The 21,937-nt window shown below is 38.4% G+C and overlaps 4 protein-coding genes across 7 annotated transcripts; all 4 read right to left on the bottom strand.

Annotated features, from left to right (window-relative positions):
• Positions 1 to 48: 48 nt before the first annotated feature.
• LOC122863553 lies at positions 49 to 3,110 on the bottom strand. Its single transcript, XM_044170129.1, has 9 exons — positions 2,971 to 3,110; positions 2,404 to 2,727; positions 1,985 to 2,269; positions 1,173 to 1,259; positions 1,045 to 1,073; positions 871 to 918; positions 572 to 639; positions 377 to 434; positions 49 to 192 (listed from the first exon to the last, which is right to left on the bottom strand). Exons 1-9 carry the CDS (start codon positions 3,023 to 3,025, stop codon positions 49 to 51), a joined length of 1,098 nt encoding a protein of 365 aa, XP_044026064.1. The 5' UTR covers positions 3,026 to 3,110.
• A 167-nt stretch (positions 3,111 to 3,277) lies between these two features.
• On the bottom strand, positions 3,278 to 7,693 carry LOC122863066. Of its 2 annotated transcripts, XM_044169166.1 has the most exons (7): positions 6,696 to 7,693; positions 6,126 to 6,449; positions 5,699 to 5,980; positions 5,432 to 5,536; positions 4,566 to 4,652; positions 4,444 to 4,472; positions 3,278 to 3,401 (listed from the first exon to the last, which is right to left on the bottom strand). In XM_044169166.1, the coding sequence occupies exons 1-7, from the start codon at positions 6,754 to 6,756 to the stop codon at positions 3,324 to 3,326; spliced, it is 966 nt and encodes a 321-aa protein (XP_044025101.1). In that variant the 5' UTR covers positions 6,757 to 7,693; the 3' UTR covers positions 3,278 to 3,323. The 2 variants fall into 2 exon arrangements, with proteins under 2 accessions (XP_044025101.1, XP_044025102.1); XM_044169167.1 differs by lacking the exon at positions 5,432 to 5,536.
• Positions 7,694 to 7,823: 130 nt separating this feature from the next.
• On the bottom strand, positions 7,824 to 13,221 carry LOC122863080. Of its 3 annotated transcripts, none has more exons than XM_044169205.1 (6): positions 10,172 to 13,221; positions 9,714 to 10,034; positions 9,284 to 9,571; positions 9,116 to 9,157; positions 8,624 to 8,716; positions 7,824 to 8,393 (listed from the first exon to the last, which is right to left on the bottom strand). In XM_044169205.1, exons 1-6 carry the CDS (start codon positions 10,230 to 10,232, stop codon positions 8,386 to 8,388), a joined length of 813 nt encoding a protein of 270 aa, XP_044025140.1. In that variant the 5' UTR covers positions 10,233 to 13,221; the 3' UTR covers positions 7,824 to 8,385. The 3 variants fall into 3 exon arrangements, with proteins under 3 accessions (XP_044025140.1, XP_044025142.1, XP_044025141.1); XM_044169207.1 differs by having other exon boundaries at positions 9,116 to 9,142; positions 9,296 to 9,571; XM_044169206.1 differs by having other exon boundaries at positions 9,296 to 9,571; positions 10,172 to 10,961.
• A 753-nt stretch (positions 13,222 to 13,974) lies between these two features.
• pnrc1 (proline-rich nuclear receptor coactivator 1) lies at positions 13,975 to 20,294 on the bottom strand. The gene is made up of 2 exons (XM_044169202.1): positions 19,654 to 20,294; positions 13,975 to 16,982 (listed from the first exon to the last, which is right to left on the bottom strand). Exons 1-2 carry the CDS (start codon positions 19,996 to 19,998, stop codon positions 16,506 to 16,508), a joined length of 822 nt encoding a protein of 273 aa, XP_044025137.1. The 5' UTR covers positions 19,999 to 20,294; the 3' UTR covers positions 13,975 to 16,505.
• Positions 20,295 to 21,937: the final 1,643 nt, after the last annotated feature.

The following is a 21,937-nucleotide window of genomic DNA, read 5'->3' as shown; positions in this document are numbered from 1 at the left end:
ACATTTATCAGTATCAGTGTAAAATAACTGTGATGATATGAGCTGTAACTACACTGTGCTCTCTTCTTTGTTTGGTTTGTTGACGGTGGCGTAGAGGTTGCTGGGATCAGCTGAGGCACCAGCAGAAGAAGAGGAAGCTTTCACGGTGGTGTAGGTCACTGCTTCATCTTCATCATCATCTTTACCCAGATCCTGGAAAACAACAGGCAAACAGCACAACATTAAATGAGACAGAAGAAAGTAAGTAAGTAAATGCAACATTATGATATCCAGCACCACATAAACACAACACAAATAGCAAACCGCATTACAAAGAGCAACACAACACAAAACGGGGATTCAGTACAGTCAGTTCAGTTTGAAGATGTGCTGTTACAGATGTTTTTGAACATGTACTGAGCTCCTCTGGCCGGTCGTTGTTGAGATATTTTGTTCTGGACCAAAGTGTTGGACACGCTGACATCACAATCCTTACATGTAGACCTGGGCTTTAATGGGAAAATGAAGACTCTGTCCTGTTTTTCTTACCTGAGAAGTGTTTTCATTCACTATAATCAAACAGACAGCTTACCGGGCTTTACTGTTGGTCTTCCTGGTGTAGCTGATGGAGGCGTAGGAAACACCATCTTCAGGATCAGCCTACCCAGAGAAGACAACATGATGGCTGCTCAGTAACATGTGGACTTCTTTGTATTCTATTCTGTTCTATTCTGGTGTAGTCCAGCTGCATCATCAGACTCCCCACTTCTTCTCTCGCAGAAAGAAATTCGATTCCAGAGTCACACTGTGTCTCATAGAGCTACATTTAGCAGAATATAATATAAAACACAGTGAGTGTAACTTTGTGCTGGGTGTGGTGTGAGATCTCACCGTGTCCTGACTGGTTTCTGGAGTCACTGCCGTGTTTACGCTCAGTCCCTGAAAACAAAATAGAAACAAAGTCTACTTAAATGTGATGAAACACTGGCTCTGTGAAGGCTGTTTAGATTTTGATGATTCTGTCATAACTGTCTAAACATTTGATTACTCAGCCAAAGAACTCACAGTGTTTTCATCCATCTGTGTTTTTTTCCCTGAAGAGACAAAAGAGAGTCGACTTTAGTTTCCACAGTAGAAATCCAGGTTCATCAAAACTTCTTGTTTCTAAAAGTTTCATCTGTGGTTGCTCTCACCTTTGGTTCTCTTCCATCTGATGACAACCACAACGGTTATTAAGAGAGCTGCAACTCCCACAGCCACAATGATGAGCCACCACCAACCTGGAAAGAGAAAAACAATACAAACCTTTTTTAGCTGCAGCTTTTTGTTCTGTTTAAAATTCTGTAACTAAAAGGCCAGCATTTTATTTGTTATTTGTTACATTGTATTGAAAACAACATCATCAAGTTTCCACTTCAGTTGAAGGACTAGATGGTCTTCTGTGGGTCGAGAAAGTTATTTTCCTCTTCCCGGATTTCATCATTTTAAAAAAGAAAAAAGCTCCTTGAACCAGATCTTATTAAAAGTGTCAATTTCTTTCATATCACACTTTTACTCCAGCATTATACATGCTTTCACTGAGTTATTGAAAATAAATCAATAATCATTTTCTCGATCGCTCCCTATTTTCTGTTTTATACTTCGATGAATGGCCAGTTTTGTCTTTCCAGAAAGTGAGTTAATAAAACTACAAACAAAAAAATAAAAAAACAAGTTTAGTATGGGGAGAGAAGGAGACTGACAGGAGACTTTTGTAGTTTTATTGAAGTATCACTGATTGCTGTTGTAACTGATTTTGTGCCGTTTTCAATTGTTCTTGATGATTTAGTTGTTGCTGTTTGTTTGTCACCAATGAAATAACACAACCCAAGGAACTGTTAGAAAATATGTAATCGTGTTTACCATCTGCTGTCACTAAAGGAGAAAGAGTGATGTCATCTTAAAACTTCAGAGTATCAAATAAAATAACTTTTTGGGTGGTTTGAACAGCTCATCATAGTCTCACCTGGTTTCTCACCTGCAGACTGAGAGCTGAAGGGAAACTGCTGCACTTTTCCAGAGTAAGTATCCGTCACCTCACACTTCAATAAGTTAGACCTCGATGTGTAAATAAAATGAGAATCCAGGAAAGACACAGAGGCGTAGCAGTCAGTCTGTGATGTCTCCATGTCTTTGTTACCTTCAGCCACATCTTTATCCTCATACAGCCACTTCACTGTGTGTCCACACTGTCCAGATGTCAACACAGAGCAGGTGAGCGTCACCTTATCAGGGTCCTTATGTTCAGTCACTGGAGAAGATGGACATATTATGAGAGAAAGAGTGAAATTAACTTCATCACTGTGATCATAATTATTGTAATGTTTCAGTATATTGTTCTAACAAGACAGTTTGAGCTGAAAACATTATGATGTAAATACTCACTGTTAATAAGAAAAAGACGAACACGAACATCTTGATGTTGTCCTGATCTGAACTGTCTGCAGGTGTAGTAACCAACATCCTCGACTGTGGTCTTCTTTATAACCAGAGAACAGTTTGCTGTAACACTCAGTCTGTCTGATTTAGCTTTGGCGTTTTCACCAATCTGCCCAAGTCTAACCAGCTGTACTGCTGCTGCTGTGTATCCTGAACCAACAAAGAGCCATGTAGTACTGTCACATTTTCGCTGACCGTCTGTCACATTTTCACAAGGCAAAGTGACTTCATCTCCAACTCTGACAGTGAAGGAGAGTCTTTCAGCTGCTGCTGTTGAGAAAATTATGAAAAATAAAGTGAAATGAGAAAATGTCTGTTATGTTCATAGTTAGTGTGACGATTATTTCTTTATCTTTGGTTTCCAAGAGTTCACTAAACTCACCACGTTAGAAACAACAGATTTGGTTTTCTTAGTTAAATAAAATGTAGCTAATAAAGAACCTTTAATAATATTGATAATGTTATTTTTTGCAGTGTGCCTTCCTTTTATATATGTGATATATGTATTCTTACCTGTAAACTGAAGCGCCGCTATAAGAAATAAAGAAATCCATTTGAACTCAGCCATCGTGATTCTCTGTCTCTCTCCTTCTTCTGTCTCTTGTTCTCGTGCTCACAACTGTCTGAGTCTCTAAAGTAGTGCTTTAGTAGAGAGATGCTGCATCTACTTCCTGTGGTTAGTATGATGTCACTTCCTCATAGTGACTTTTAGTTTTAGATTTCTGTCGCTCTGACTTTCTTGTAGATGTTGAAACAACCAAACACTGTTACAATTTTCACTTTTTTAAATGCAGTTTTCTCTCATAGGAAAGGAACATGTTTCTGCATCCACTGAGCCAATCTAACGCTGTAACAAGCAAACTATATTAAGACTCATACTGAGTCTCACGTTCACACTGTGTCCAGTCCCGCGGTGCATTTGTGGCAATGACGTGATTCACCTCCTGAAAAGAAGAAGAAGAGGAAGTCGAAGCTGTGAAGACTGTTAGTCGAGGTGAATGTTTGTAATAATGCAACTTTTCTTTAGATAGTGTTTATTAGCAAACAGACAGGATTCATGGTGACGTTTGAGAGCACACATGAACAGACAGGTGAAGAGTCAACTCCTTTCCTCTATTTAAATACATATTAAAAGAAAAACAAATTCATAAAATCCTCCCCTGCCCCCCCACCAACATCAACATACCCACCCACACATACCCAAAAAAGAGCGAGAGAGACCGACAGAGAGACAAGCAGAAGCCCTAACTAGTCACAGGCCTGAGATAACAGGTATGTCTCAAGTTTGCTGTGAAAAGATGACACAGTTGTCGTACATCTTATCAGGCAGTTTGTTCCAGAGAGTGGGCCCATAATAACTGAATGCACCGTCACCAGATTTACTACTGATCACGGGTACAGCTAGACCAGCGTCTGATGATCGGAGGGTTCTGGAGGTTTTGTGAGCAGTGAGCAGATGTATTTAGGAGCTAGACCATTAAGTGATTTGTAAACAGTGAGCAATATTTTGAAATCAATTCTGTATTTTATCAGAAGCCAGTGAAGTGATCTAAGTATAGGAGTAATATGTTTTTCTTGTTCCAGTACTCTGGCTGCAGCATTTTGAATGAGCTGGAGCCGTCTCACGGTCTTTTTGGGGAGTCTAGCAAGAAGGGCATTACAGTAGTCTAACCTGGAGGAGATAAATGCATGAACCAGTTTTTCAGTGTAATGAACTGCATTATATTGTCATGTTTCCCTAATATTTGCATCCACTTAATTTTAAGTTCATATTAAATGTTTTATTGTCATATTATGTTTTGCTTTTCCCTGCAACGAATCCTTTGCTGATACGACCACTTCAGTACGACACAGTGAGCCCTGTGTGTTTTTGTCTCCTTCTATCTATATCTACAGTTCAGAATGAAGAACAGACATCACAAACACTGTTTGCTGTGTAAAGTACCAACTGTAAAAACGTTTCATTATTTTGTTGCAAAAACTCACTGTGTTTTCATCCATCTGTGTTTTTTTCCCTGAAAAGAAAAGAGTCGACTTTAGTTTCCACAGTGAAAATCCAGGTTTATCAAAACTTCCTGTTTCTAAGTTTCATCTGTGAATGTTCTCACCTTTAGTTCTTGTCCACATGTTGACGGCCACAACGATTATTATGAGAGCTGCTAAACCCGCAGACACAATGCTGAACCTCCACCAGTCTGAAAGGGGATGAAAACATGAAACATATTTCGGCTGTAGCTTTCTGATCTGCTTAAAAGAGGTGGCTAAAAGAGAAGAGAAATACACGTGTTTTTAAAAATTAGATTAGATTCAACTTTTTTGCCATTACACATATAAGTACAAGGCAACGAAATGCAGTTTAGGTCTAACCAGAAGTGCAATAAGTGCAGGATATAAAGTATGTGCAGGATAGAGCAATAAAAAGTGGTACTATAGACATTATATACAGATGGTATTACTATAAACAGAAGTATACTGATCGATATGTACAATAATGAATTGGACTGGGCAGAACAGCAGTGCAAAGAATATTAAGTAGTGCAAATTATGGACAGAATTAACAGTGCAGTAGATGAGTTATTACAAATGAAGCAGTATATGTCTAAATAAATAGTCTGGTAGTGCAAATGAACATGTGGTACATGTAGCAAAAATGCAATAAAATGTTTATTTGTTATTTGAAGTACAAATGCACTATTAGTAAAACATGTATTACTTATATCTGAAGATGCTTAAATGTTAGTGTGCATGTCTACAATCTGCAAGTAACTGCTAGAGCTACTGGGCTAATATATGGGGTACCCATACTGCATCGTGATAAGAAGCTGAAGGACTACATAATCTGCTGCGGGATAAAAAGACAATTTTCATTTCTTTTCCTCATGAAACTTTTCTTCTGTCATTGTGTCTAAATCAGAGTCAGTCCAATTCAAATGTAAGGAACAAACAGAGCGACTAGAGAAAGATGAGTTTCTACCTTGTAGTTTTGTTGAAGTATCATTGATTGCTGTTGTGGTTGTAACTGATTTTGTGCCGTATTCAATTGTTCTTGATGATTTAGTTGTTGCTGTTTGTTTGTCACCTGCACCAGTGAAATAACACAACCCAAGGAACTGTTAGAAAATATGTAATCGTTTTTACCATCTGCTGTAACTAAAGGAGAAAGAGTGATGTCATCTTAAAACTTCAGAGTATCAAATAAAATAACTTTTTGGGTGGTTTGAAGAGCTCATCATAGTCTCACCTGGTTTCTCACCTGCAGACTGAGAGCTGAAGGGAAACTGCTGCACTTTTCCAGAGTAAGTATCCGTCACCTCACACTTCAATTTAGACCTCGATGTGTAAATAAAATGAGAATCCAGGAAAGACACAGAGGCGTAGCAGTCAGTCTGTGATGTCTCCATGTCTTTGTTACCTTCAGCCACATCTTTACCCTCATACAGCCACTTCACTGTGTGTCCACACTGTCCAGATGTCAACACAGAGCAGGTGAGCGTCACCTTATCAGGGTCCTTATGTTCAGTCACTGGAGAAGATGGACATATTTTGAGAGAAAGAGAGAGAAAAGAGTGAAATTAACGTCATCACTGTGATCATAATTATTGTAATGTTTCAGTATATTGTTCTAACAAGACAGTTTGAGCTGAAAACATTATGATGTAAATACTCACTGGTAATAAGAAAAAGATGAACATGAGCATCTTGATGTTGTCCTGATCTGAACTGTCTGCAGGTGTAGTAACCAACATCCTCGACTGTGACCTTCTTTATAACCAGAGAACAGCTCGCTGTAACACTCAGTCTGTCTGATTTAGCTTTGGCGTTTTCACCAATCTGCCCAAGTCTAACCAGCTCTACTACTGCTGTGTATCCTGAACCAACAAAGAGCCATGTAGTACTGTTACATTTTTGCTGACCGTCTATCACATTTTCACAAGGCAAAGTGACTTCATCTCCAACTCTGACAGTGAAGGAGAGGGGAAGTCTTTCAGCTGCTGCTGTTGAGAAAATTATGAAAAATAAAGTGAAATGAGAAAATGTCTGTTATGTTCATAGTTAGTGTGACGATTATTTCTTTATCTTTGGTTTCCAAGAGTTCACTAAACTCACCACGTTAGAAACAACAGATTTGGTTTTCTTAGTTAAATAAAATGTAGCTAATAAAGAACCTTTAATATTATTGATTAAGTTATTGTTTGCAGTGTGCCTTCCATTTATATATGTGATATATGTATTCTTACCTGTAAACTGAAGCACCGCTATAAGAAATAAAGACATTTTTATCCATTTGAACTCAGCCATCGTGATTCTCTGTCTCTCTCCTTCTTCTGTCTCTTGTTCTCGTGCTCACAACTGTCTGAGTCTCTAAAGTAGTTCTTTAGAAGAGAGATGCTGCATCTACTTCCTGTGGTTAGTATGATGTCACTTCCTCATAGTGACTTTTAGACTGTTTTAGATTTCTGTCTAAAAGTTAAGTGTATTTTTCTCTCATAGGAAAGGAATATGTTTCTGTAATATGTAACTATATCAAGACTCATACTGAGTCTCACATTCATACTGTGTCCAGTCCCGCGGCGCATTTGTGGCAATGACATGTTTCACCTCCTGAAGAGAAGAAGAAGAGGAAGTCGAAGGTGTGAAGATTGTTAGTTAAGATAAATGTTTGTAATAATGCAAGTTGTTTTCTTCAGATAGTGTTTATTAAAAATCAGACAGGATTCATGATGTTTGACAGCACACATGCACAGACAGGTGAAGAGTCAAACTCCTCTCCCACCAGAATTTGACTCCTGATGTCCAGGTGCATCATGGCGATACTGTAGCAGCAGGGAAAGAACACGGATAAGATGATATTTTACTGGTCTGAGACCTGCTGGTTCCTTATTCTATCTTTGAACTGAAGGGGAAGTGTTTAGATGAGAATGTGGTTAACAGCAGCAGCAGAGCTCTGGAGGTGTTACCCTCTAATGATGACCAGATAAACATCAGAAACACATGAGGCTCACAGGAACAGACAGGACACACTTGATTAGGACACAAGACAAAGAGGCGCTTATCGAATTCTGTTGGAAACTACTTTGACCCCTGGAAGGTTTGTTTGTTTTCACAGGAAATCGTTTGACATAAATACACATTTTGTGCTCCACTGTTCAACACTGTAGTTTCTCCTACACGCTTGAAGGGGGAGGGTGAGGCGGTAGTTTGGTGTAATCAATAATAAGAAGACACATGAGGGAAGGAGACTATTTCAAAATAAAACAGGAAATGACTGAACACAAACTCAAAAGCATGACACATTCATAGTAAACAATATTCCCTTTCCATTATGACACTGTCAGTCCATGAAGGAATCACACAACAGTGTAGAATTAAGTGGTAAACATTTCTTTATTTGCAGATTATATTGTTATCAGATATAACAAAGAGAAGACTGTTACTGACTCCATTAAGGCTGAAAACGCGCTCCAGCTGCTGTAGCTTCATAAACAACCAGTAAACCTTAAACTCAGGTCTGAACTCTTCAGCTGGAAGCGTTAAATGCTCGTTCCTGTTAAATGAAGTTGAAATCCAGCTGCTGTCTTCTGAACTGAAGCAGGAAAAGACATTTTATGAAACTCACAGTGGGCTTCCTGATATTGAATATTGTTGTCCAAAGTCAGACTGAAATAGAAATGGCTGAGCACACAAACATTTCTCACACTGATAAATAAAAACAAAAACAATCAGTAATAAAAAACCCAAAATGATCTCGTTAGATTTCTGTTATCTAAAGGCTTCAACTGCTCGTGTAAACGTGCTGTTATTTAACTGCAGTGGAGTCTTTTCTCTGGTGAGTTGATGTTGATATGGAAGTTGTTGATCAGCGGAGTCTGACTGAGGCAGAAGGGTCTCCAAAGTTTTCATAGTTCACCATCATCTTCATCTTCATCATCATGCACCTGTGAAACACAACACAAACAAACCCTCACTCTGACACACTGTAACTGACAACTTTCACAGCACTGACCCACATTTAACAAAAGGACATAAGAAATAATCTGACAGCACCTGAACGCACCATCAGTTACTGTGTTTCTGCCACTGAGAGAGGAAGTGTTTAAAGCCCAGAGAAACATTTCAGCTCTAAACTTACAGTTTGTGTTAATCAGTCGAAACAAATGTTTCTCACCTCGAGCTCTGATGAGAAGAACAGTAATCGCAGTGATCAGGACGAGTTCAGCCACACGCATAACCAACATTATGTAGCTCAGAGCAGAACAATCTGTACGAGCCGTGGAACAGAAAAATAATGTCATTAGCGAAACATCAGAAGCACAAGACACATGTTTTGCCGTGCTAATGGATCGAGGGATGGCAATGTCGACCGCTTTGGTCCAGACTGAAATATCTCAACAACTGTTGGATGAAATTTGTTCAGACATTCATATTTCCCTCAGGATAAATTGCAACAACTGTGGTGATCCCCTGAACTTTCATCTAACACCATTATCAGGTCAAAATTTAAATTTTTCCAATACTTCAGTTTATAACCAAAAAAACTAATGACATTAGTTTAATGACAGTAAACTAAGATGGTTAACACAGTAAACATTATACCTGCTAACATCAATGTTTTTCTTAAGATGTTATGAGTTTGGTTTGTAGCTACTTTGTTTCTCACCTTCTTGTGTCGCAGTTGCATCTCCACCTGACAAATTAAAAACTGTAAAATGAGAAAATACCTCATGTTTATAAATGAGAAAGAATGATGTCATTTTAAAACTTAAAATCCATCAAATAATCAGATGTAGTTTAGTTGTTACATCAGGATAAAGTGATATTTTTTCACCTGGTTTCTCACCTGAGGACTGAGGGCTGAAGGGAAACCGCTGCACTTTTCCACTGTAAATATCAGTCACTTCACATTTGAACAACTCCTGATATTTTGACTTCTGCTTGACATAAGACGTTAGAAATGTCACAGTAACTGTGCAGTCAGACTGCGATGTCTTCATGTCTTTGTTGTCTTTGTCCACATCTTTACCCTCATACAGCCACTTCACTGTGTGTCTACACCCTACATATGTCGACACAGAGCAGGTGAACGTCACCTTATCAGGGTCCTCATGTTCAGTCACTGGAGAAGATGGAGATATCATGAGAGAAAGACAAAAAGAGTGAAATTATCTTCATCAGTGTGATCATAATTATTGTAATGTTTCAGTATATTGTTCTAAAAAGACAGTTTGAGATGAAAAGATTATGATGTAAATACTCACTGGTAACAACAGACAGATAAACATCAGCATCTTGTCGTCCTGATCTGAGCTGTCTGCAGGTGTAGTGACCAACATCCTCAGCTGTGACCTTCTTTATAACCAGAGAACAGCTCGCTGTAACGCTCAGTCTGTCTGATTTTGCTTTTGCGTTTTCACCAATCTGCCCCCGTCTAACCAGCTGTACTGCTGCTGTGTATCCTGAATCAGTGAAGCGCCAGTTAGTACGGTCACATTTGTCCTGACCATCTATCACATTTTCACAAGGCAAAGTGACTTCATCTCCATCAAGGACAAGGAAGGAAGAATATTGTCCAGTCACCGCTGTTGAAAAGAGGAGAAAAATAAGATTAAATATCAATATGGCCTTCATGTTGAGATTTTGTGGATAATTTAAGATCCAACAGAAATTTGTTTTGTAATGTTTCTGTTGGTCATAAACATGTTATAAGTATCCTTACCTGTAAAGTGAAGCAGCAGCATCAGAAATGAAGACGTTTTAATCCATCTGATTTCAGCCATTGTCCTTGAGTCTTTTTCTGCCCCTTCTCAGCTATTAACTGTCAGAGTCTCTGAACTGGAGCCTGTTAAATGTGAAATGAAGAATCTACTCCCTGTGATGGGTTATGTGTCACTTCCTCATTGTGACTGTCTACATTTTGTCTCTTTTTTTATGTTGCTCAATTTACACTGGCGGATGCTCAGCCTAAATCATCTTTTTTTTTTAGCCATTTAGTTAACACTCTCATCCACACTGATTTACACCGGATTAAACACTATATTACTAATCCATCAGCAATACAAATGATCAGCAGTCGTGGAAGAAACCAACAGTAAAGAGGTCAGGGATCAGAGGTCACAGCGGCCTGTAAATGATCCTATGGAGGGTAATGTTTGAGTTAATTGGTCCTGTAAATTCTTAATAAATTATTTTTGGAAATGAAATTTAGTAATAAATACATTTTCAGATTTCTCCACATTTGTTGAAATTATTTGCTGTAGTTTCACAGAAAGAAAAACTGCACTGATGTGAAGACAGTTACATTAGAAGGTTAAGCAACAAATTAACTGAAACTTATTGATAGTGTGTCCATCGAAATTGTTTTAGTTTTTCTATAATTAGCACCAAACGACATATAGTCATTTCTAGGAACCTTTTTAAGAACTTACAGCTATCAGTTTCTTTTTAGGAAGTTATTAGGAAACTGTAAGACCCATACAATAAGTGTTACTAAGATTTTCTAATGATGATGATCTAAAGATGTTTTTTTTTCTGTTAGGATTTTGGACAGCTATCCAAGCCGTATTTATGCTTGACAGAAGGGGTGAACAGGAGTCCTGTTACAGACACCTAAGGTGCAGGTTTTGATTTATAGTCCAGAGTTGCATGTAAAAGGTTGAGAAAAGCTCAACTTTATGCAAATATCCTCTGATGCAATGTGAGCAACAACCAGGCGAGAGCCAACCGTGCTCGTTTTGATTTCCATAGAAGCCGAAGCACGGAGTTGTTTACTGCTCTGCTCCGCTACTGGAGTGGGGATCGCTTCCAGTGCAGATACAGGACTACAATGGCCATCAGTCATTGTCATTATTGTATTAATCATTAACAGTTTCAGTGATGTGTACCACCAAAAAAAAAAAAAAAAGAGTTGGAGTAGAGTATGTAGATTATGTGCTCAGTGCAACATACCCACAGAGCTACAAATCCATCAGAGGCCAGAGGCTCAAATATCTCAAATAAACTCAAATAAAAACAACTAACAAAGAACAGATTGAAACCACAATAACCAGCTGATATAAAGCCTTAACATGATGACATGATGGTGTGAGTGGTTAGTGAGCTGTCAGTTCCTTATTCTGATGAGAATTGCACATTTACTGTCCTTGCAACAAATTTAGACCTGTAATTTCCCTTTTTTGTTCCTTCTACAAAAAGAAGAATGAGGCCACTTCTCATTTATTTTGTTTTTGAGAGTTATGTCTTAAATAGAGTATGATCTTCATATCATATCATCTTATAGCATTCATATCAAATATAGTTACTGTCTCTTGGACAAATATCACATTCACAAAGCCAAAATGCTTCAGTTTCTACCAAATAATTTCTGTTTTCTCTAACATGATATATTTTCTCTTTGATGACATTTCTCCTTTTAAGGAATATTGTGGATCACATCATTTATACCTCTGTATTTTTAGCCATGCTAGCAGCGGCTCTAGGGATAGAAATGTCGGTCGGTTGGTCGGTTCATCACGTTGCTCCAGTCTGAAATATCTCAACAACTCCTGATGAATTGACATGAAATTTTGTACAGACATTCATGTTCTTCTCAGGATGCAATGCGATCACTTTGGTGATTTCTTAACTTTCCATCTAGCGCCACCATCAGGTCACAAATGTGTCCAATACTTTGGTTTATGACCAAATATCTGCAAAACTAATGACATTCTGTACTTGGTGTTTGGTGCTAATTAGCAAATTTTAGCATGCCAACACAATAACTAAGATGGTGAACAAGTAAGCATTATACAGTACCTGCTCAGCATTAGCATACTGGCATTAGCATTGTGAGCATGCTAGCATGCTGATTGGCTGATCCAACATCATGTCAGGATTACTAATGTTGTTGCCCATTTTGTCATCGCCCCATCCAATTATGTTGAAGTGATTTATCAAGCCCAATGGCAAAGATTTCCTTTTTCCTTTTCTGTGTTTTATATAATTGTTTTGTCAAACCAGAACTGAACAACAGATACTAAGTTTTAGTAAGGAAGCTGTGAGGGTGTGTCAGCGGTTTTTGAGCTGTTTGTTCATTGTTGCAGGTTTTCTGGGCAACGTGCAGGATGTTGTTTTGCAATCAATAAAGTTACAACAGCAACAGAGATGTGGTCATTTGTTCTTCTTATGATGAAAAGCTTTAAAGTTTTAAACAATGGGAAGATGGATGGATGGTACAGGCGTGTTTATTTTTAAATAAATGTCTGATCCTGAGCAAGAAAATCCCAAATGGAATTTGATTTGCCCAAAACGACTTGAGTCGACTAAAAACTAAACTAAAGACGCCAGCAGGCAGTTTATCTGTATTTATTGTTACCTCCATCCCCGAGGTCATGTTTGGGGTCCTGTGTGTTTGTTCGTCTGCTAGTGAGCAGGACACCTGAACGACACACAGATTTTAATGTAAGCTGGTGGAAAGTTAGGCAAATAATGACCATAAAGATTTGAAACTTTTTAGCAACTGAAATACCTGATTGGGAAATTTAAATAACAATGAATTTATAACACGGAAACATTTTTCTTTGAAAACCGTCTATCTGTATTTATGTGGTCTGAATTTCCCTCTTTGAAATTCTCAATTGTCAATTTGAAGTTGCGCAACTTCAAAAACTTGAACATACATCTTGATATATTTTTCACAAATTCAGAAACCAAGTATGCAAAAACTATATTCAAATGGCTAAAAATAATTAAGCTTAAAAATTCAAGCCAAGTCAAAAGAATATGATTGCTCAAATTTCATTGGAAAGAGATGGGATATACATTAAATGAAAACATATATATATATATATATATACACAGAATTAATATAAAATGTATTTATATAAAACAGTGCTATATATTCAGTGGTATTTAAATTTGATTCAATTATGTTTCCCATAGTCTGAATTGACTATACTGACTAAAAATATGCAAAAAAGATTTGATTTACTGACGTAAGAGAAGAAACTGAATAAATCTAAAATGTCCTTTTGGTAGCTTTTAGTTAAGTTATTTTTTAGTTACTCGCGTGCAAATACGGAATTTAGATCAGTATGCAAAAAATCACCATCAAACATAAAGCAGACAGCTCAGGAGAGGAAAACAAGTTGGTCCTGCAAAGGCTGAACATGTGATACACACCTGCATTAATTCTTGTACCTTTCATATCTCTAGCCAAACTACATTCACCAAAATTCAAATTTAGTGACAGAAACTTTCTTTATATTCAAACGTTATCAGTGGGGTATCTCCAAAAAGAAACGTGGGGTTTTATCTTTTGTCCATCATCCCTTGGTACCAATTTTTGTGATAAAGTAGGATACAATTTGACATGATTTTTCTGACAATTTTCTCAGCATTAACCTATTCAAAAAATTTACTAAATGAAATGTACCTCTGGAGGACATGTTTTATAACCATATCTTGTTGTTTTTTATGTCTATAACGACAAAACAGACACGGTAACTTGTTTTAGCTTGTAATGAACACAGAAGCAACGTATAATAGGGGTAACCAATATTTTAATATAATTTTTTATTTAAGTATGAAAGGCTTCATAAAATTAATTTATTTTCCCAATTTGTGGCATGGAGGTGTATTAAGCATATTCTCATCACTGGAATGAAATAATTTCAAAACACTGCAATGAAACAGGCAGTTTCTGCTACAGCAATACAATTTTCCATTTACGTGACGTCACAGAGGTCAAGAAACAAGATCCAGCAGCCGCCTGCATCCACAGAAACCAGTAAAATAAAATAAAAACCACATGTGGTACACACTGTAATCACAAGATCATCTGTGCCAATTTCAACACATACTGTTGGTATACATTAACATGCTTTAAAAAGTAAAAAGTAAAGAAGAGGTATGTGAAATGAAGTTGTGTGTGAAAACAAGTCCCCTTTAAAAAAAAACATAATATACAGTCAAAAGTAAGACTACGTCCACATGAAGCCGTTCATCTATTAAAACCCAGTTTAAAAACAATGTGCGTCTACACTAATGTTTTCACGTCGTTTTGGTAAAGATCTGCATCCACACCAACAGGAAAACAGCTTGATCGCTTCGTCTTTGTCCTCTCACAACCAACATCTGGTGAGGGGCAGCTGAGTCTCAGCTCTTTAAAACCTCTTTTCCGTCCCCTCCTGCTCTCTGTGATCACCTACAGCGTCTTTTTATGCGGCCGAATCCACCATTTAGTTGTGCTCACTTACTGTTTGCGTTCATCTGTTTCTATTGCCAAGAGTATGTAATGATGAGGGTGATTTGATCGCAGCCAGGCTGCTGTGGTCCGGTGCAGATCAAGTCATTGTTTTATGATCATGGCTAAGGCTACAACTAATGATTATTTTCATTATTGATTAATCGATTGTTTCATATCATTCTATAAAATGCCAGAAAAGTGTTTAAAAATGCCTCTTACAATAGATCCTTAAGTGACATATTGAAATGTCTTGTTTTGGCCGACAGTCCAAAACCCAAACTTTCTGTTTACAGTGATATACAGTAAAACAGAAATAAGCAGCAACTCCTCACATTTTAGACGCAAATGTTTTTGCTTGGACAATGACTCAAGATAATTTTTCTGGCATTCGAATAACTACTTAATCGACTCACTCTAATTGTGACGTCTTTTGACAAAAAAGGGCGAGTGACAACGGCTGTGTTGGTCATCGATAGGCGTTGACATTTAAAAATACTGATCAATTACTGATCACAGATAAAGTTTGAAGCAGAACAGAAGATTGTTAATTTTACTGCCACGCATTCCCCAACTGTGACTGTGCAGGCTTACGTCATCGCTTTACACGAGTCCAGTTTTCCCCGTACACATTGAAACACCAAGCCCCCTTCGGTTTTGGGTCTGAAAAACGGCGCCTCAGTGCGGACAGACGATCGAAACAGAGAGAGAAAGATGCAGTTTTAAATTTAGCCGGCTTAATGTGAACGTACTCAGTCAGTGCAATAGAGTTCAAAAAGAAGAAGCACTCGGTCTGGATGCTGGATACTGGCTTTCTGCAGCAGCTGGTTGTGAGACTTTTCACATTGTCATCTTCTTTTCAGTTCACTGAGGCTTCAGCAGCCTCACAGTCCCTGATTCGACTCTCGGCTTTCCACCGACTTGACCCGTGTTCAGGGAAGGGAAAGAACTTCAGCCACCAGCTGGAAGATTCAGATTTTGATTTGTCCGCTATCTGAGCCATTTTGAAAGGTGACCAGCCAGAATCTGGACGTCCTCTCCTGTGCTCTAGGCTGGCTGGTGAATTCATCAAAGTGGCTGGTCAAGCTTTGGGACATCAAAATGAGGTTTCCTGCCCTTCCTGATTTTAGTTTTCAGTGCAAATCGGTAAGAAAAGTCTTTCTTTCGTCCGCTGTGCCTCACTCTGAGGGAGCTGTAACAAAGTGCCTCAGTTCACTGGGGACTTCTTTTTTTTTTTTTAAATGGAAAAACCTCAGTAACAAAACTAGAATCTCAGTTAAAATAACAAGGAAAAATATACACAAATATATGCTCACAATATATTATGTACATTTACACAAGCTCTTTAAAAAGTCAATCAACACAAGGCTGCCTTTTCAAGTGTTCACAAAGAAAGCGCCGTGATCACTTCACATAATGTAAACATGAGACACTGATGGTGTTTGCTGCTGGAGACGACCTCGGCCTCCTACTACACGCTTTCTTATGTTCACTTCCTGAAAATAACAGTTAGTTTGCTCACAAATTCAATCACAAAAACAGATTATTTTCTTTCCTCTGCCAACAAGGCGGCAGAAAACATCTGATAGACACCTGAGGTACACAGCAGGTCAGTCAGATCTCCAGCAACAACACGATGTCTCTAAAATGTTCACGAAGGCAGGCAGCATGTTGAATTGTGGGAAATTGTACTACAGTTAATAAAAACTCCCTACATTGTATTGCAGTGTGTCAAAGGCCAAACTCAATTTTCCTCAATACTAAGTTTCCAATTGTCCGTGTAAATTAGGTATCAGATAGGTCAGCGCCAATTTGAAACTCCAGCCTGTGGTCATGATTTATCCTGAACCTTGAGCAGCGACTTTAAGTGAACAGTCATTTGCTCTCGGCTTTGGTTGCTCTGTTGAGGCTCGTTTTCCCCGACCCAGTGGCTGGGCGGTTTAGGTAAGACACTTGGTGAGGGCGGCTCACTGAACTTCGCTCCAGCGTAGACCTTCTCGCCATCTTTGAGGTATTCGGGCGTGGCTTCAGCAGGCGGCGTGCTCACGATCTTCACGTTGTTGGAGGCGTGGAGGGGCTCTTTCTGCTCTCGGAGTGGAGGCTGGTGGAGAGAAAAGGGCTTATTCGGGCTGCTGTTATCTTTCTTCTTTGTGCAGTGAGAAGCACCGGGGGGCTGGCCCTGTTTGGGCTTGTGGCTCCGTGTGATCATGTTCTGGCTGATTTGATCGTGTCTGGGCAGGTTGCGGGCAGGTTGGCCACCCAGCTGCATGGCCCCTCGCTCCAATCTGCCACCTTTAGATTTCAGCAGCTAAGAAACAGTAACAAACTCTTATTAATCCAATTATCTGATAAATATAATTATTAAATAACTGGATAAATCAACATCTTCACGTTGAGCGTGAAAGTTCTAATAGTTTCTTTACTCAAGGTCGACTTACTAGCTTTAATCAGAGCTTTCAACTTAACAGAATGGCCTTCATCAGCGGATGGAGTTTGCTCAGTTGTCATGGAAATGGTTCACTTGCACAAAGACGGTATGATAGTGAGGCATAATAACAGGTTTGGTTAGCCCAAACTTGGGTCATGTGATGACAACTGAACTATCTCCGTGACAACTGAGCAAACTACATCCACAGCTGAAGGCTGTGAGATTAAGTTGAAAGCTCCAGATACTAGTTGGTGGACCTTGGGTTGAGAAGTTTGCGTTAAATACTAACAAAAACACCAACAACAACAATAACAACATCATGATTTTTGAATAAAATGGACCCTCTAAATACACAGTATGTTCCTTTTCTATTTCAGACATTAATATCCACCAGTTGATAAGCATTTTGGTAAAAGTACAAATGTACAAACATTTGAGCTTTACAGACATGACTATAACTTATTATGAGACTGATTCAAAAAATACATTGATGTTATTATTCTACAGCTAACTTTAAAATGGTACTGAAAGACATATTTGAACAAAAGACATAACAAAAAAGACAATCAGCCAGAAATCATCATTATAACTAATATTTAACCATTGGTGATTTTGCTAAATGGCGGTCCTAGATTCAACTGTGGACGCGTCCACCGAAGGCTTATTTGGAGCTTAAGCGACCAAAGTGATTTAGGGCCAAATTCTCACAATGTGGCTGCTGCTACGACCCACGCCGACAAACCAGCCAATCAGAATACAACATGAAATGACGCAGAATACACTGGCCAGTGCGACATTTCTTAAGCGCCATGTTTTAATTAAGTTTAACGGGTAAAAAAACAGACGCACACACACAGAAACCAAATCCATGGAGGCAAAATGAAAAAGAAGTTTGTGGGAAGAAGAAATGATGGATAACGCTTGCTGATGGCGTGCCTCTACTCTCAGATAATTTTTTTTTTTTGATCATAGAGATACTTTTCACCACAAATTCACCACACAATCTGACATAACTGAAATCTATATCACACAGATTACGAACTAGATTTTATTTGACCCATATTTTAATGTGAGGGTGGTGGTGGGTTTTTACTGTGAAGCCACGTCAGGGAGTCTTGACGATGTAAACATTACTTCATCGTTATTACTGAAGTCTATTTTTAAACTGATTGAGACATTTAGTGGCACTTTGTTTCAGGAAGTCACTTTTTTTTTTGCAAGACACACATTGCAAGACAAAAAAAAATAATAATTTGATTAACTAATTTGATTACGTTGGTGAAGGAGAATGAATCAGAAAACACAAATGATGTTCCAACTTATAAATAAACGTTTAGAAACTGGAACAAGATAACTGTAGGAGTTATATAGCTCAGCAGTTTTTTGTTTTTGTGAGCAAAAAGATTACAACCACACACGGGTGAGGTGGTTAGACGAAGAAGCTTAAGCAGTTTGGGCAAACCTGAAACTGTCACCTAATTTCCTCTCCTCTTACCTCCTGTGCATGTCCTATCAACATACAAACACACAGAATTATATTCTACTGAAAATCTTCTTACGTCGGTTCACGTCAAGTTCAACAGGTTTTTGTCAATAATTATCTAACATGTATTGCACAATAACTGTTAAATTAACTAGGTTTAAAAAGACAATAACCAACAATTATGTGATAAAGTTTAATACAATTCCTACATCATAAAACACATTTTGAGTGCACCGTTTACATCAGCTTCCTCTCCTTTTTCATTTTACAAACGTGCCTGCCAACAATGCCCAACCTGGGACATTTGCCTACCTGAAGCTGCCAGCAGACAGAGGAAGCCAGGCTCGTTCACCACATGTCCACTTTCGATTCTTCAACACAAGGATTAGTAACTGCGTCATTTTAAACTGCCTCGGGCACTACAGGGGATTTAATCACTTTTAAATCCACTTTATTTTAAGAATACCTTTTATTTGTTCAATAGACTTCCTTATCTTTTTATAAGGGTTTATGAGCACAGAGCTTCAAAAATATGCTGATACTGACGTAAACAGGGCTGCAACTAACTGTTATTTTCAACTGCTGATTATATTCTGGGTTAGCAGAATAATCTGTTTGGTCCCTAAGTTATCAGACTAACAAAGTGAAAAATTACCATTGCAATTTCACAGAGACTAATGTCTTGTTTTGTCCCACCAACAGTCCAAAACTCACAAATATTCACTGTACTGTCATAAAGAACTACTAAAACCAGCAAATATTCACATTTGAGAGGTCAAGTTCTGGTCCTTTTGCTTAAAAAAAATGGCACACACACGACTGACCGATGACCAAAAAAAGTTGCCAACTTAGTTTTCTGCTGATTGACTAATCGATTCATAGACTGATCTTTAATGTAAGATATGTGAAGCAGATAGTGTGCTTTCAGGAGAGGCCAGATGTGAACACACCACTGGGATTATAACTAATTTCTGGTAATAATTGAGGTGATTTCACTGATCGAGAACAAAAACCGGATGTCATATTAGGTTTAAACATCCTTTTAGCAGAGCCGCAGCAGGAAGTTACCTCTTTCTTGGCTCCCTGTTTGACCTGATGGAGGGTCAGTGCGGTCTGTGTACCGGCAGGGAGCTCGGTACCGGGCTGAGCTGCGGGTTTGTTAGCCGATGAAGCTGTCAGAGTGTTGTTGTTGTTGTGATCCGACAGGCGGATGTTGGGGCTGTTTCTCGGGGGTTTCTGGTGATGCAGCGGCACTGCTGACCGCAGCTTCCTCCCTCCTTTCTTCAGCAGCGCCTGCCTCGTTTTGTTGCCCGTGTTCACCCCATCGCTGCTGGAAATCAACGATATCGGGTTGTTGTTTTCGACGTTGCCGATGTTGGCTTCATCGTTGTGAGCCGGAGATCCGTCCAACATTTCTCTGAACTGGCGAAAACATAAACAGGCTGTGAAATTCCTCCGCAGCTAAGTTGGGTTAGCTAGCTAAAAACGTCAAAAGTTAGCAGTTAGCTAGCTAAGCTTCTTCTTCGTGGATAATATACTTTGTATCCAAGTTGCTCTCACGCAGAAATAATTACTTAACAAATATAATGTTATATTGTCGTCTCAAAAGTTTAAATTATTTCTGCCGCTTAAAAAACCGATGGGTGTCCCCATATACCGAGATGGTGGCGGTGATACTGAGCTTGTTAAAGCGGAAGTAATGTTAGCACAAATGTGAAGTCAGCCAGAATAAATCATATGACTTCCGGTTATGTATTTCAAAATAAGTACAGAGGTGCATTATGGATACGGGACATTCTTTTATCATCTGTCTGTGTTAATATTAAAAACAGAGAAAGAAAGAAATAATCTAAATGTACTGTTTTACAGCAATAAATGATGAAGGGTGTCTCCTACCTTGATAGGTAAGTTAATTTTGCCATTAATAATAATTTTTCGAAGACCCACTGCAGGTTTCTAGTGCTTTCTTGTTAAAAAAATGAATTAAAATGTTTAGCTTCACTGTAGGTGGGACCCTCAAGAGACAGTAAACATCACTGTACCTCATTTTCAGTATCTTATCTGTTTGTATTTACGTCACTGACTTAAATAAAAGTAGTAATACCACAATGTAAAAAATCCTTTCTTACAAGTAAAATTCCTGCATTCAAATTAGTGCCAAGTAAAAGTACAAAAGTGTTATCAGCAAAATGTAATGATAGTATCAAACGGAAAGGAACTCACAATCAGGTCTGTAGCCAGGATTGTAGAAATAATGTTGGTTACTTAAAATTTTTACTGTAAACTTGAAGGTCAAAGCCTTCTCCACACTAGCAGGACTAAAAATCTGGGAGAAATATAGTGAATAGACATAGTTTCCCCCCTTTTTAATAGTCAAATTTAAATATATGGACTCTAAAAATACTGGAATCAGGGTAGTGGGTAGTACTGGGCAGTGACACTGTCAATGTTATTTCATAATATACTATTATAATATTATTGGATCATTATTAATGATACATGCATAAGCAACATTTCAATGTTGCAGCTGGTACGTGACTCTCCATCACTGGGTACTTCTGATTGTCACTTTCTACGCTATTACTTTGTAGACAAACTTTCCCAAACTTCCGGTAGTATTCGGTTTAGCTTGACAGATCTCCTCTTCCGGGGACTGTTTCCAGTAAGGGGCGTTGCCGACTGTGAGTGACGTTTTACCTTTTTATTTGGTTGCACCAGAGACGTTTTGGAAGAGGGTTGTAGAGAATCTTTGGTTGCACCTTTCGGACGCGGGCAGATGAAAAAATAGAAAACTACTGTACAAATGTGTAGTGGACACGGCTGGTATGTTTATTTACCTTTTCACGCGTTTGACACTCTTTGTTCCATTTCCGGCAAGTAGAAGTCTAGGTCCTGGTGAACCACAGTGACCAGTGTTTGAACTGGTGATTGTCCTTCCATTTTTCACACTAAACCCGCTGATTTTTACTTTGTTGGTCTGGAAGCTGATTTAAGAAACATGAATGAATGAATTTATCTATTAAAAATTTACATTTTTAACCCAGCAATGTGCTATAATATTTTATTAATCTAATATTTGAATGACCAGCTTGCTACACAATAATAAGCCTGTGTCATGGAAAACTGGACTGTGTCTCCAAATTAGTCTCCGCTGTGCTTTCTGTGCTTTGGATGAAGAAATATAAGAGTTTTGACAGGGAATATTAATAATAATAATAATAATAATAATAATAATAAAACATTGCATCTGCCTTCAGATCACTGCATCAGCTTCCAGTCTGCACGAAAACTGAGTTTAAGGTTCTTCTTGTCTATCAGAAACACTAAAAGCTCAACTGTATGTCAGTGTACG

The sequence above is a fragment of the Siniperca chuatsi genome, linkage group LG16 (assembly GCF_020085105.1).
Source record: "Siniperca chuatsi isolate FFG_IHB_CAS linkage group LG16, ASM2008510v1, whole genome shotgun sequence".
Taxonomy (NCBI): domain Eukaryota; kingdom Metazoa; phylum Chordata; class Actinopteri; order Centrarchiformes; family Sinipercidae; genus Siniperca; species Siniperca chuatsi.
This window is presented reverse-complemented; position numbering and strand designations above follow the sequence as displayed.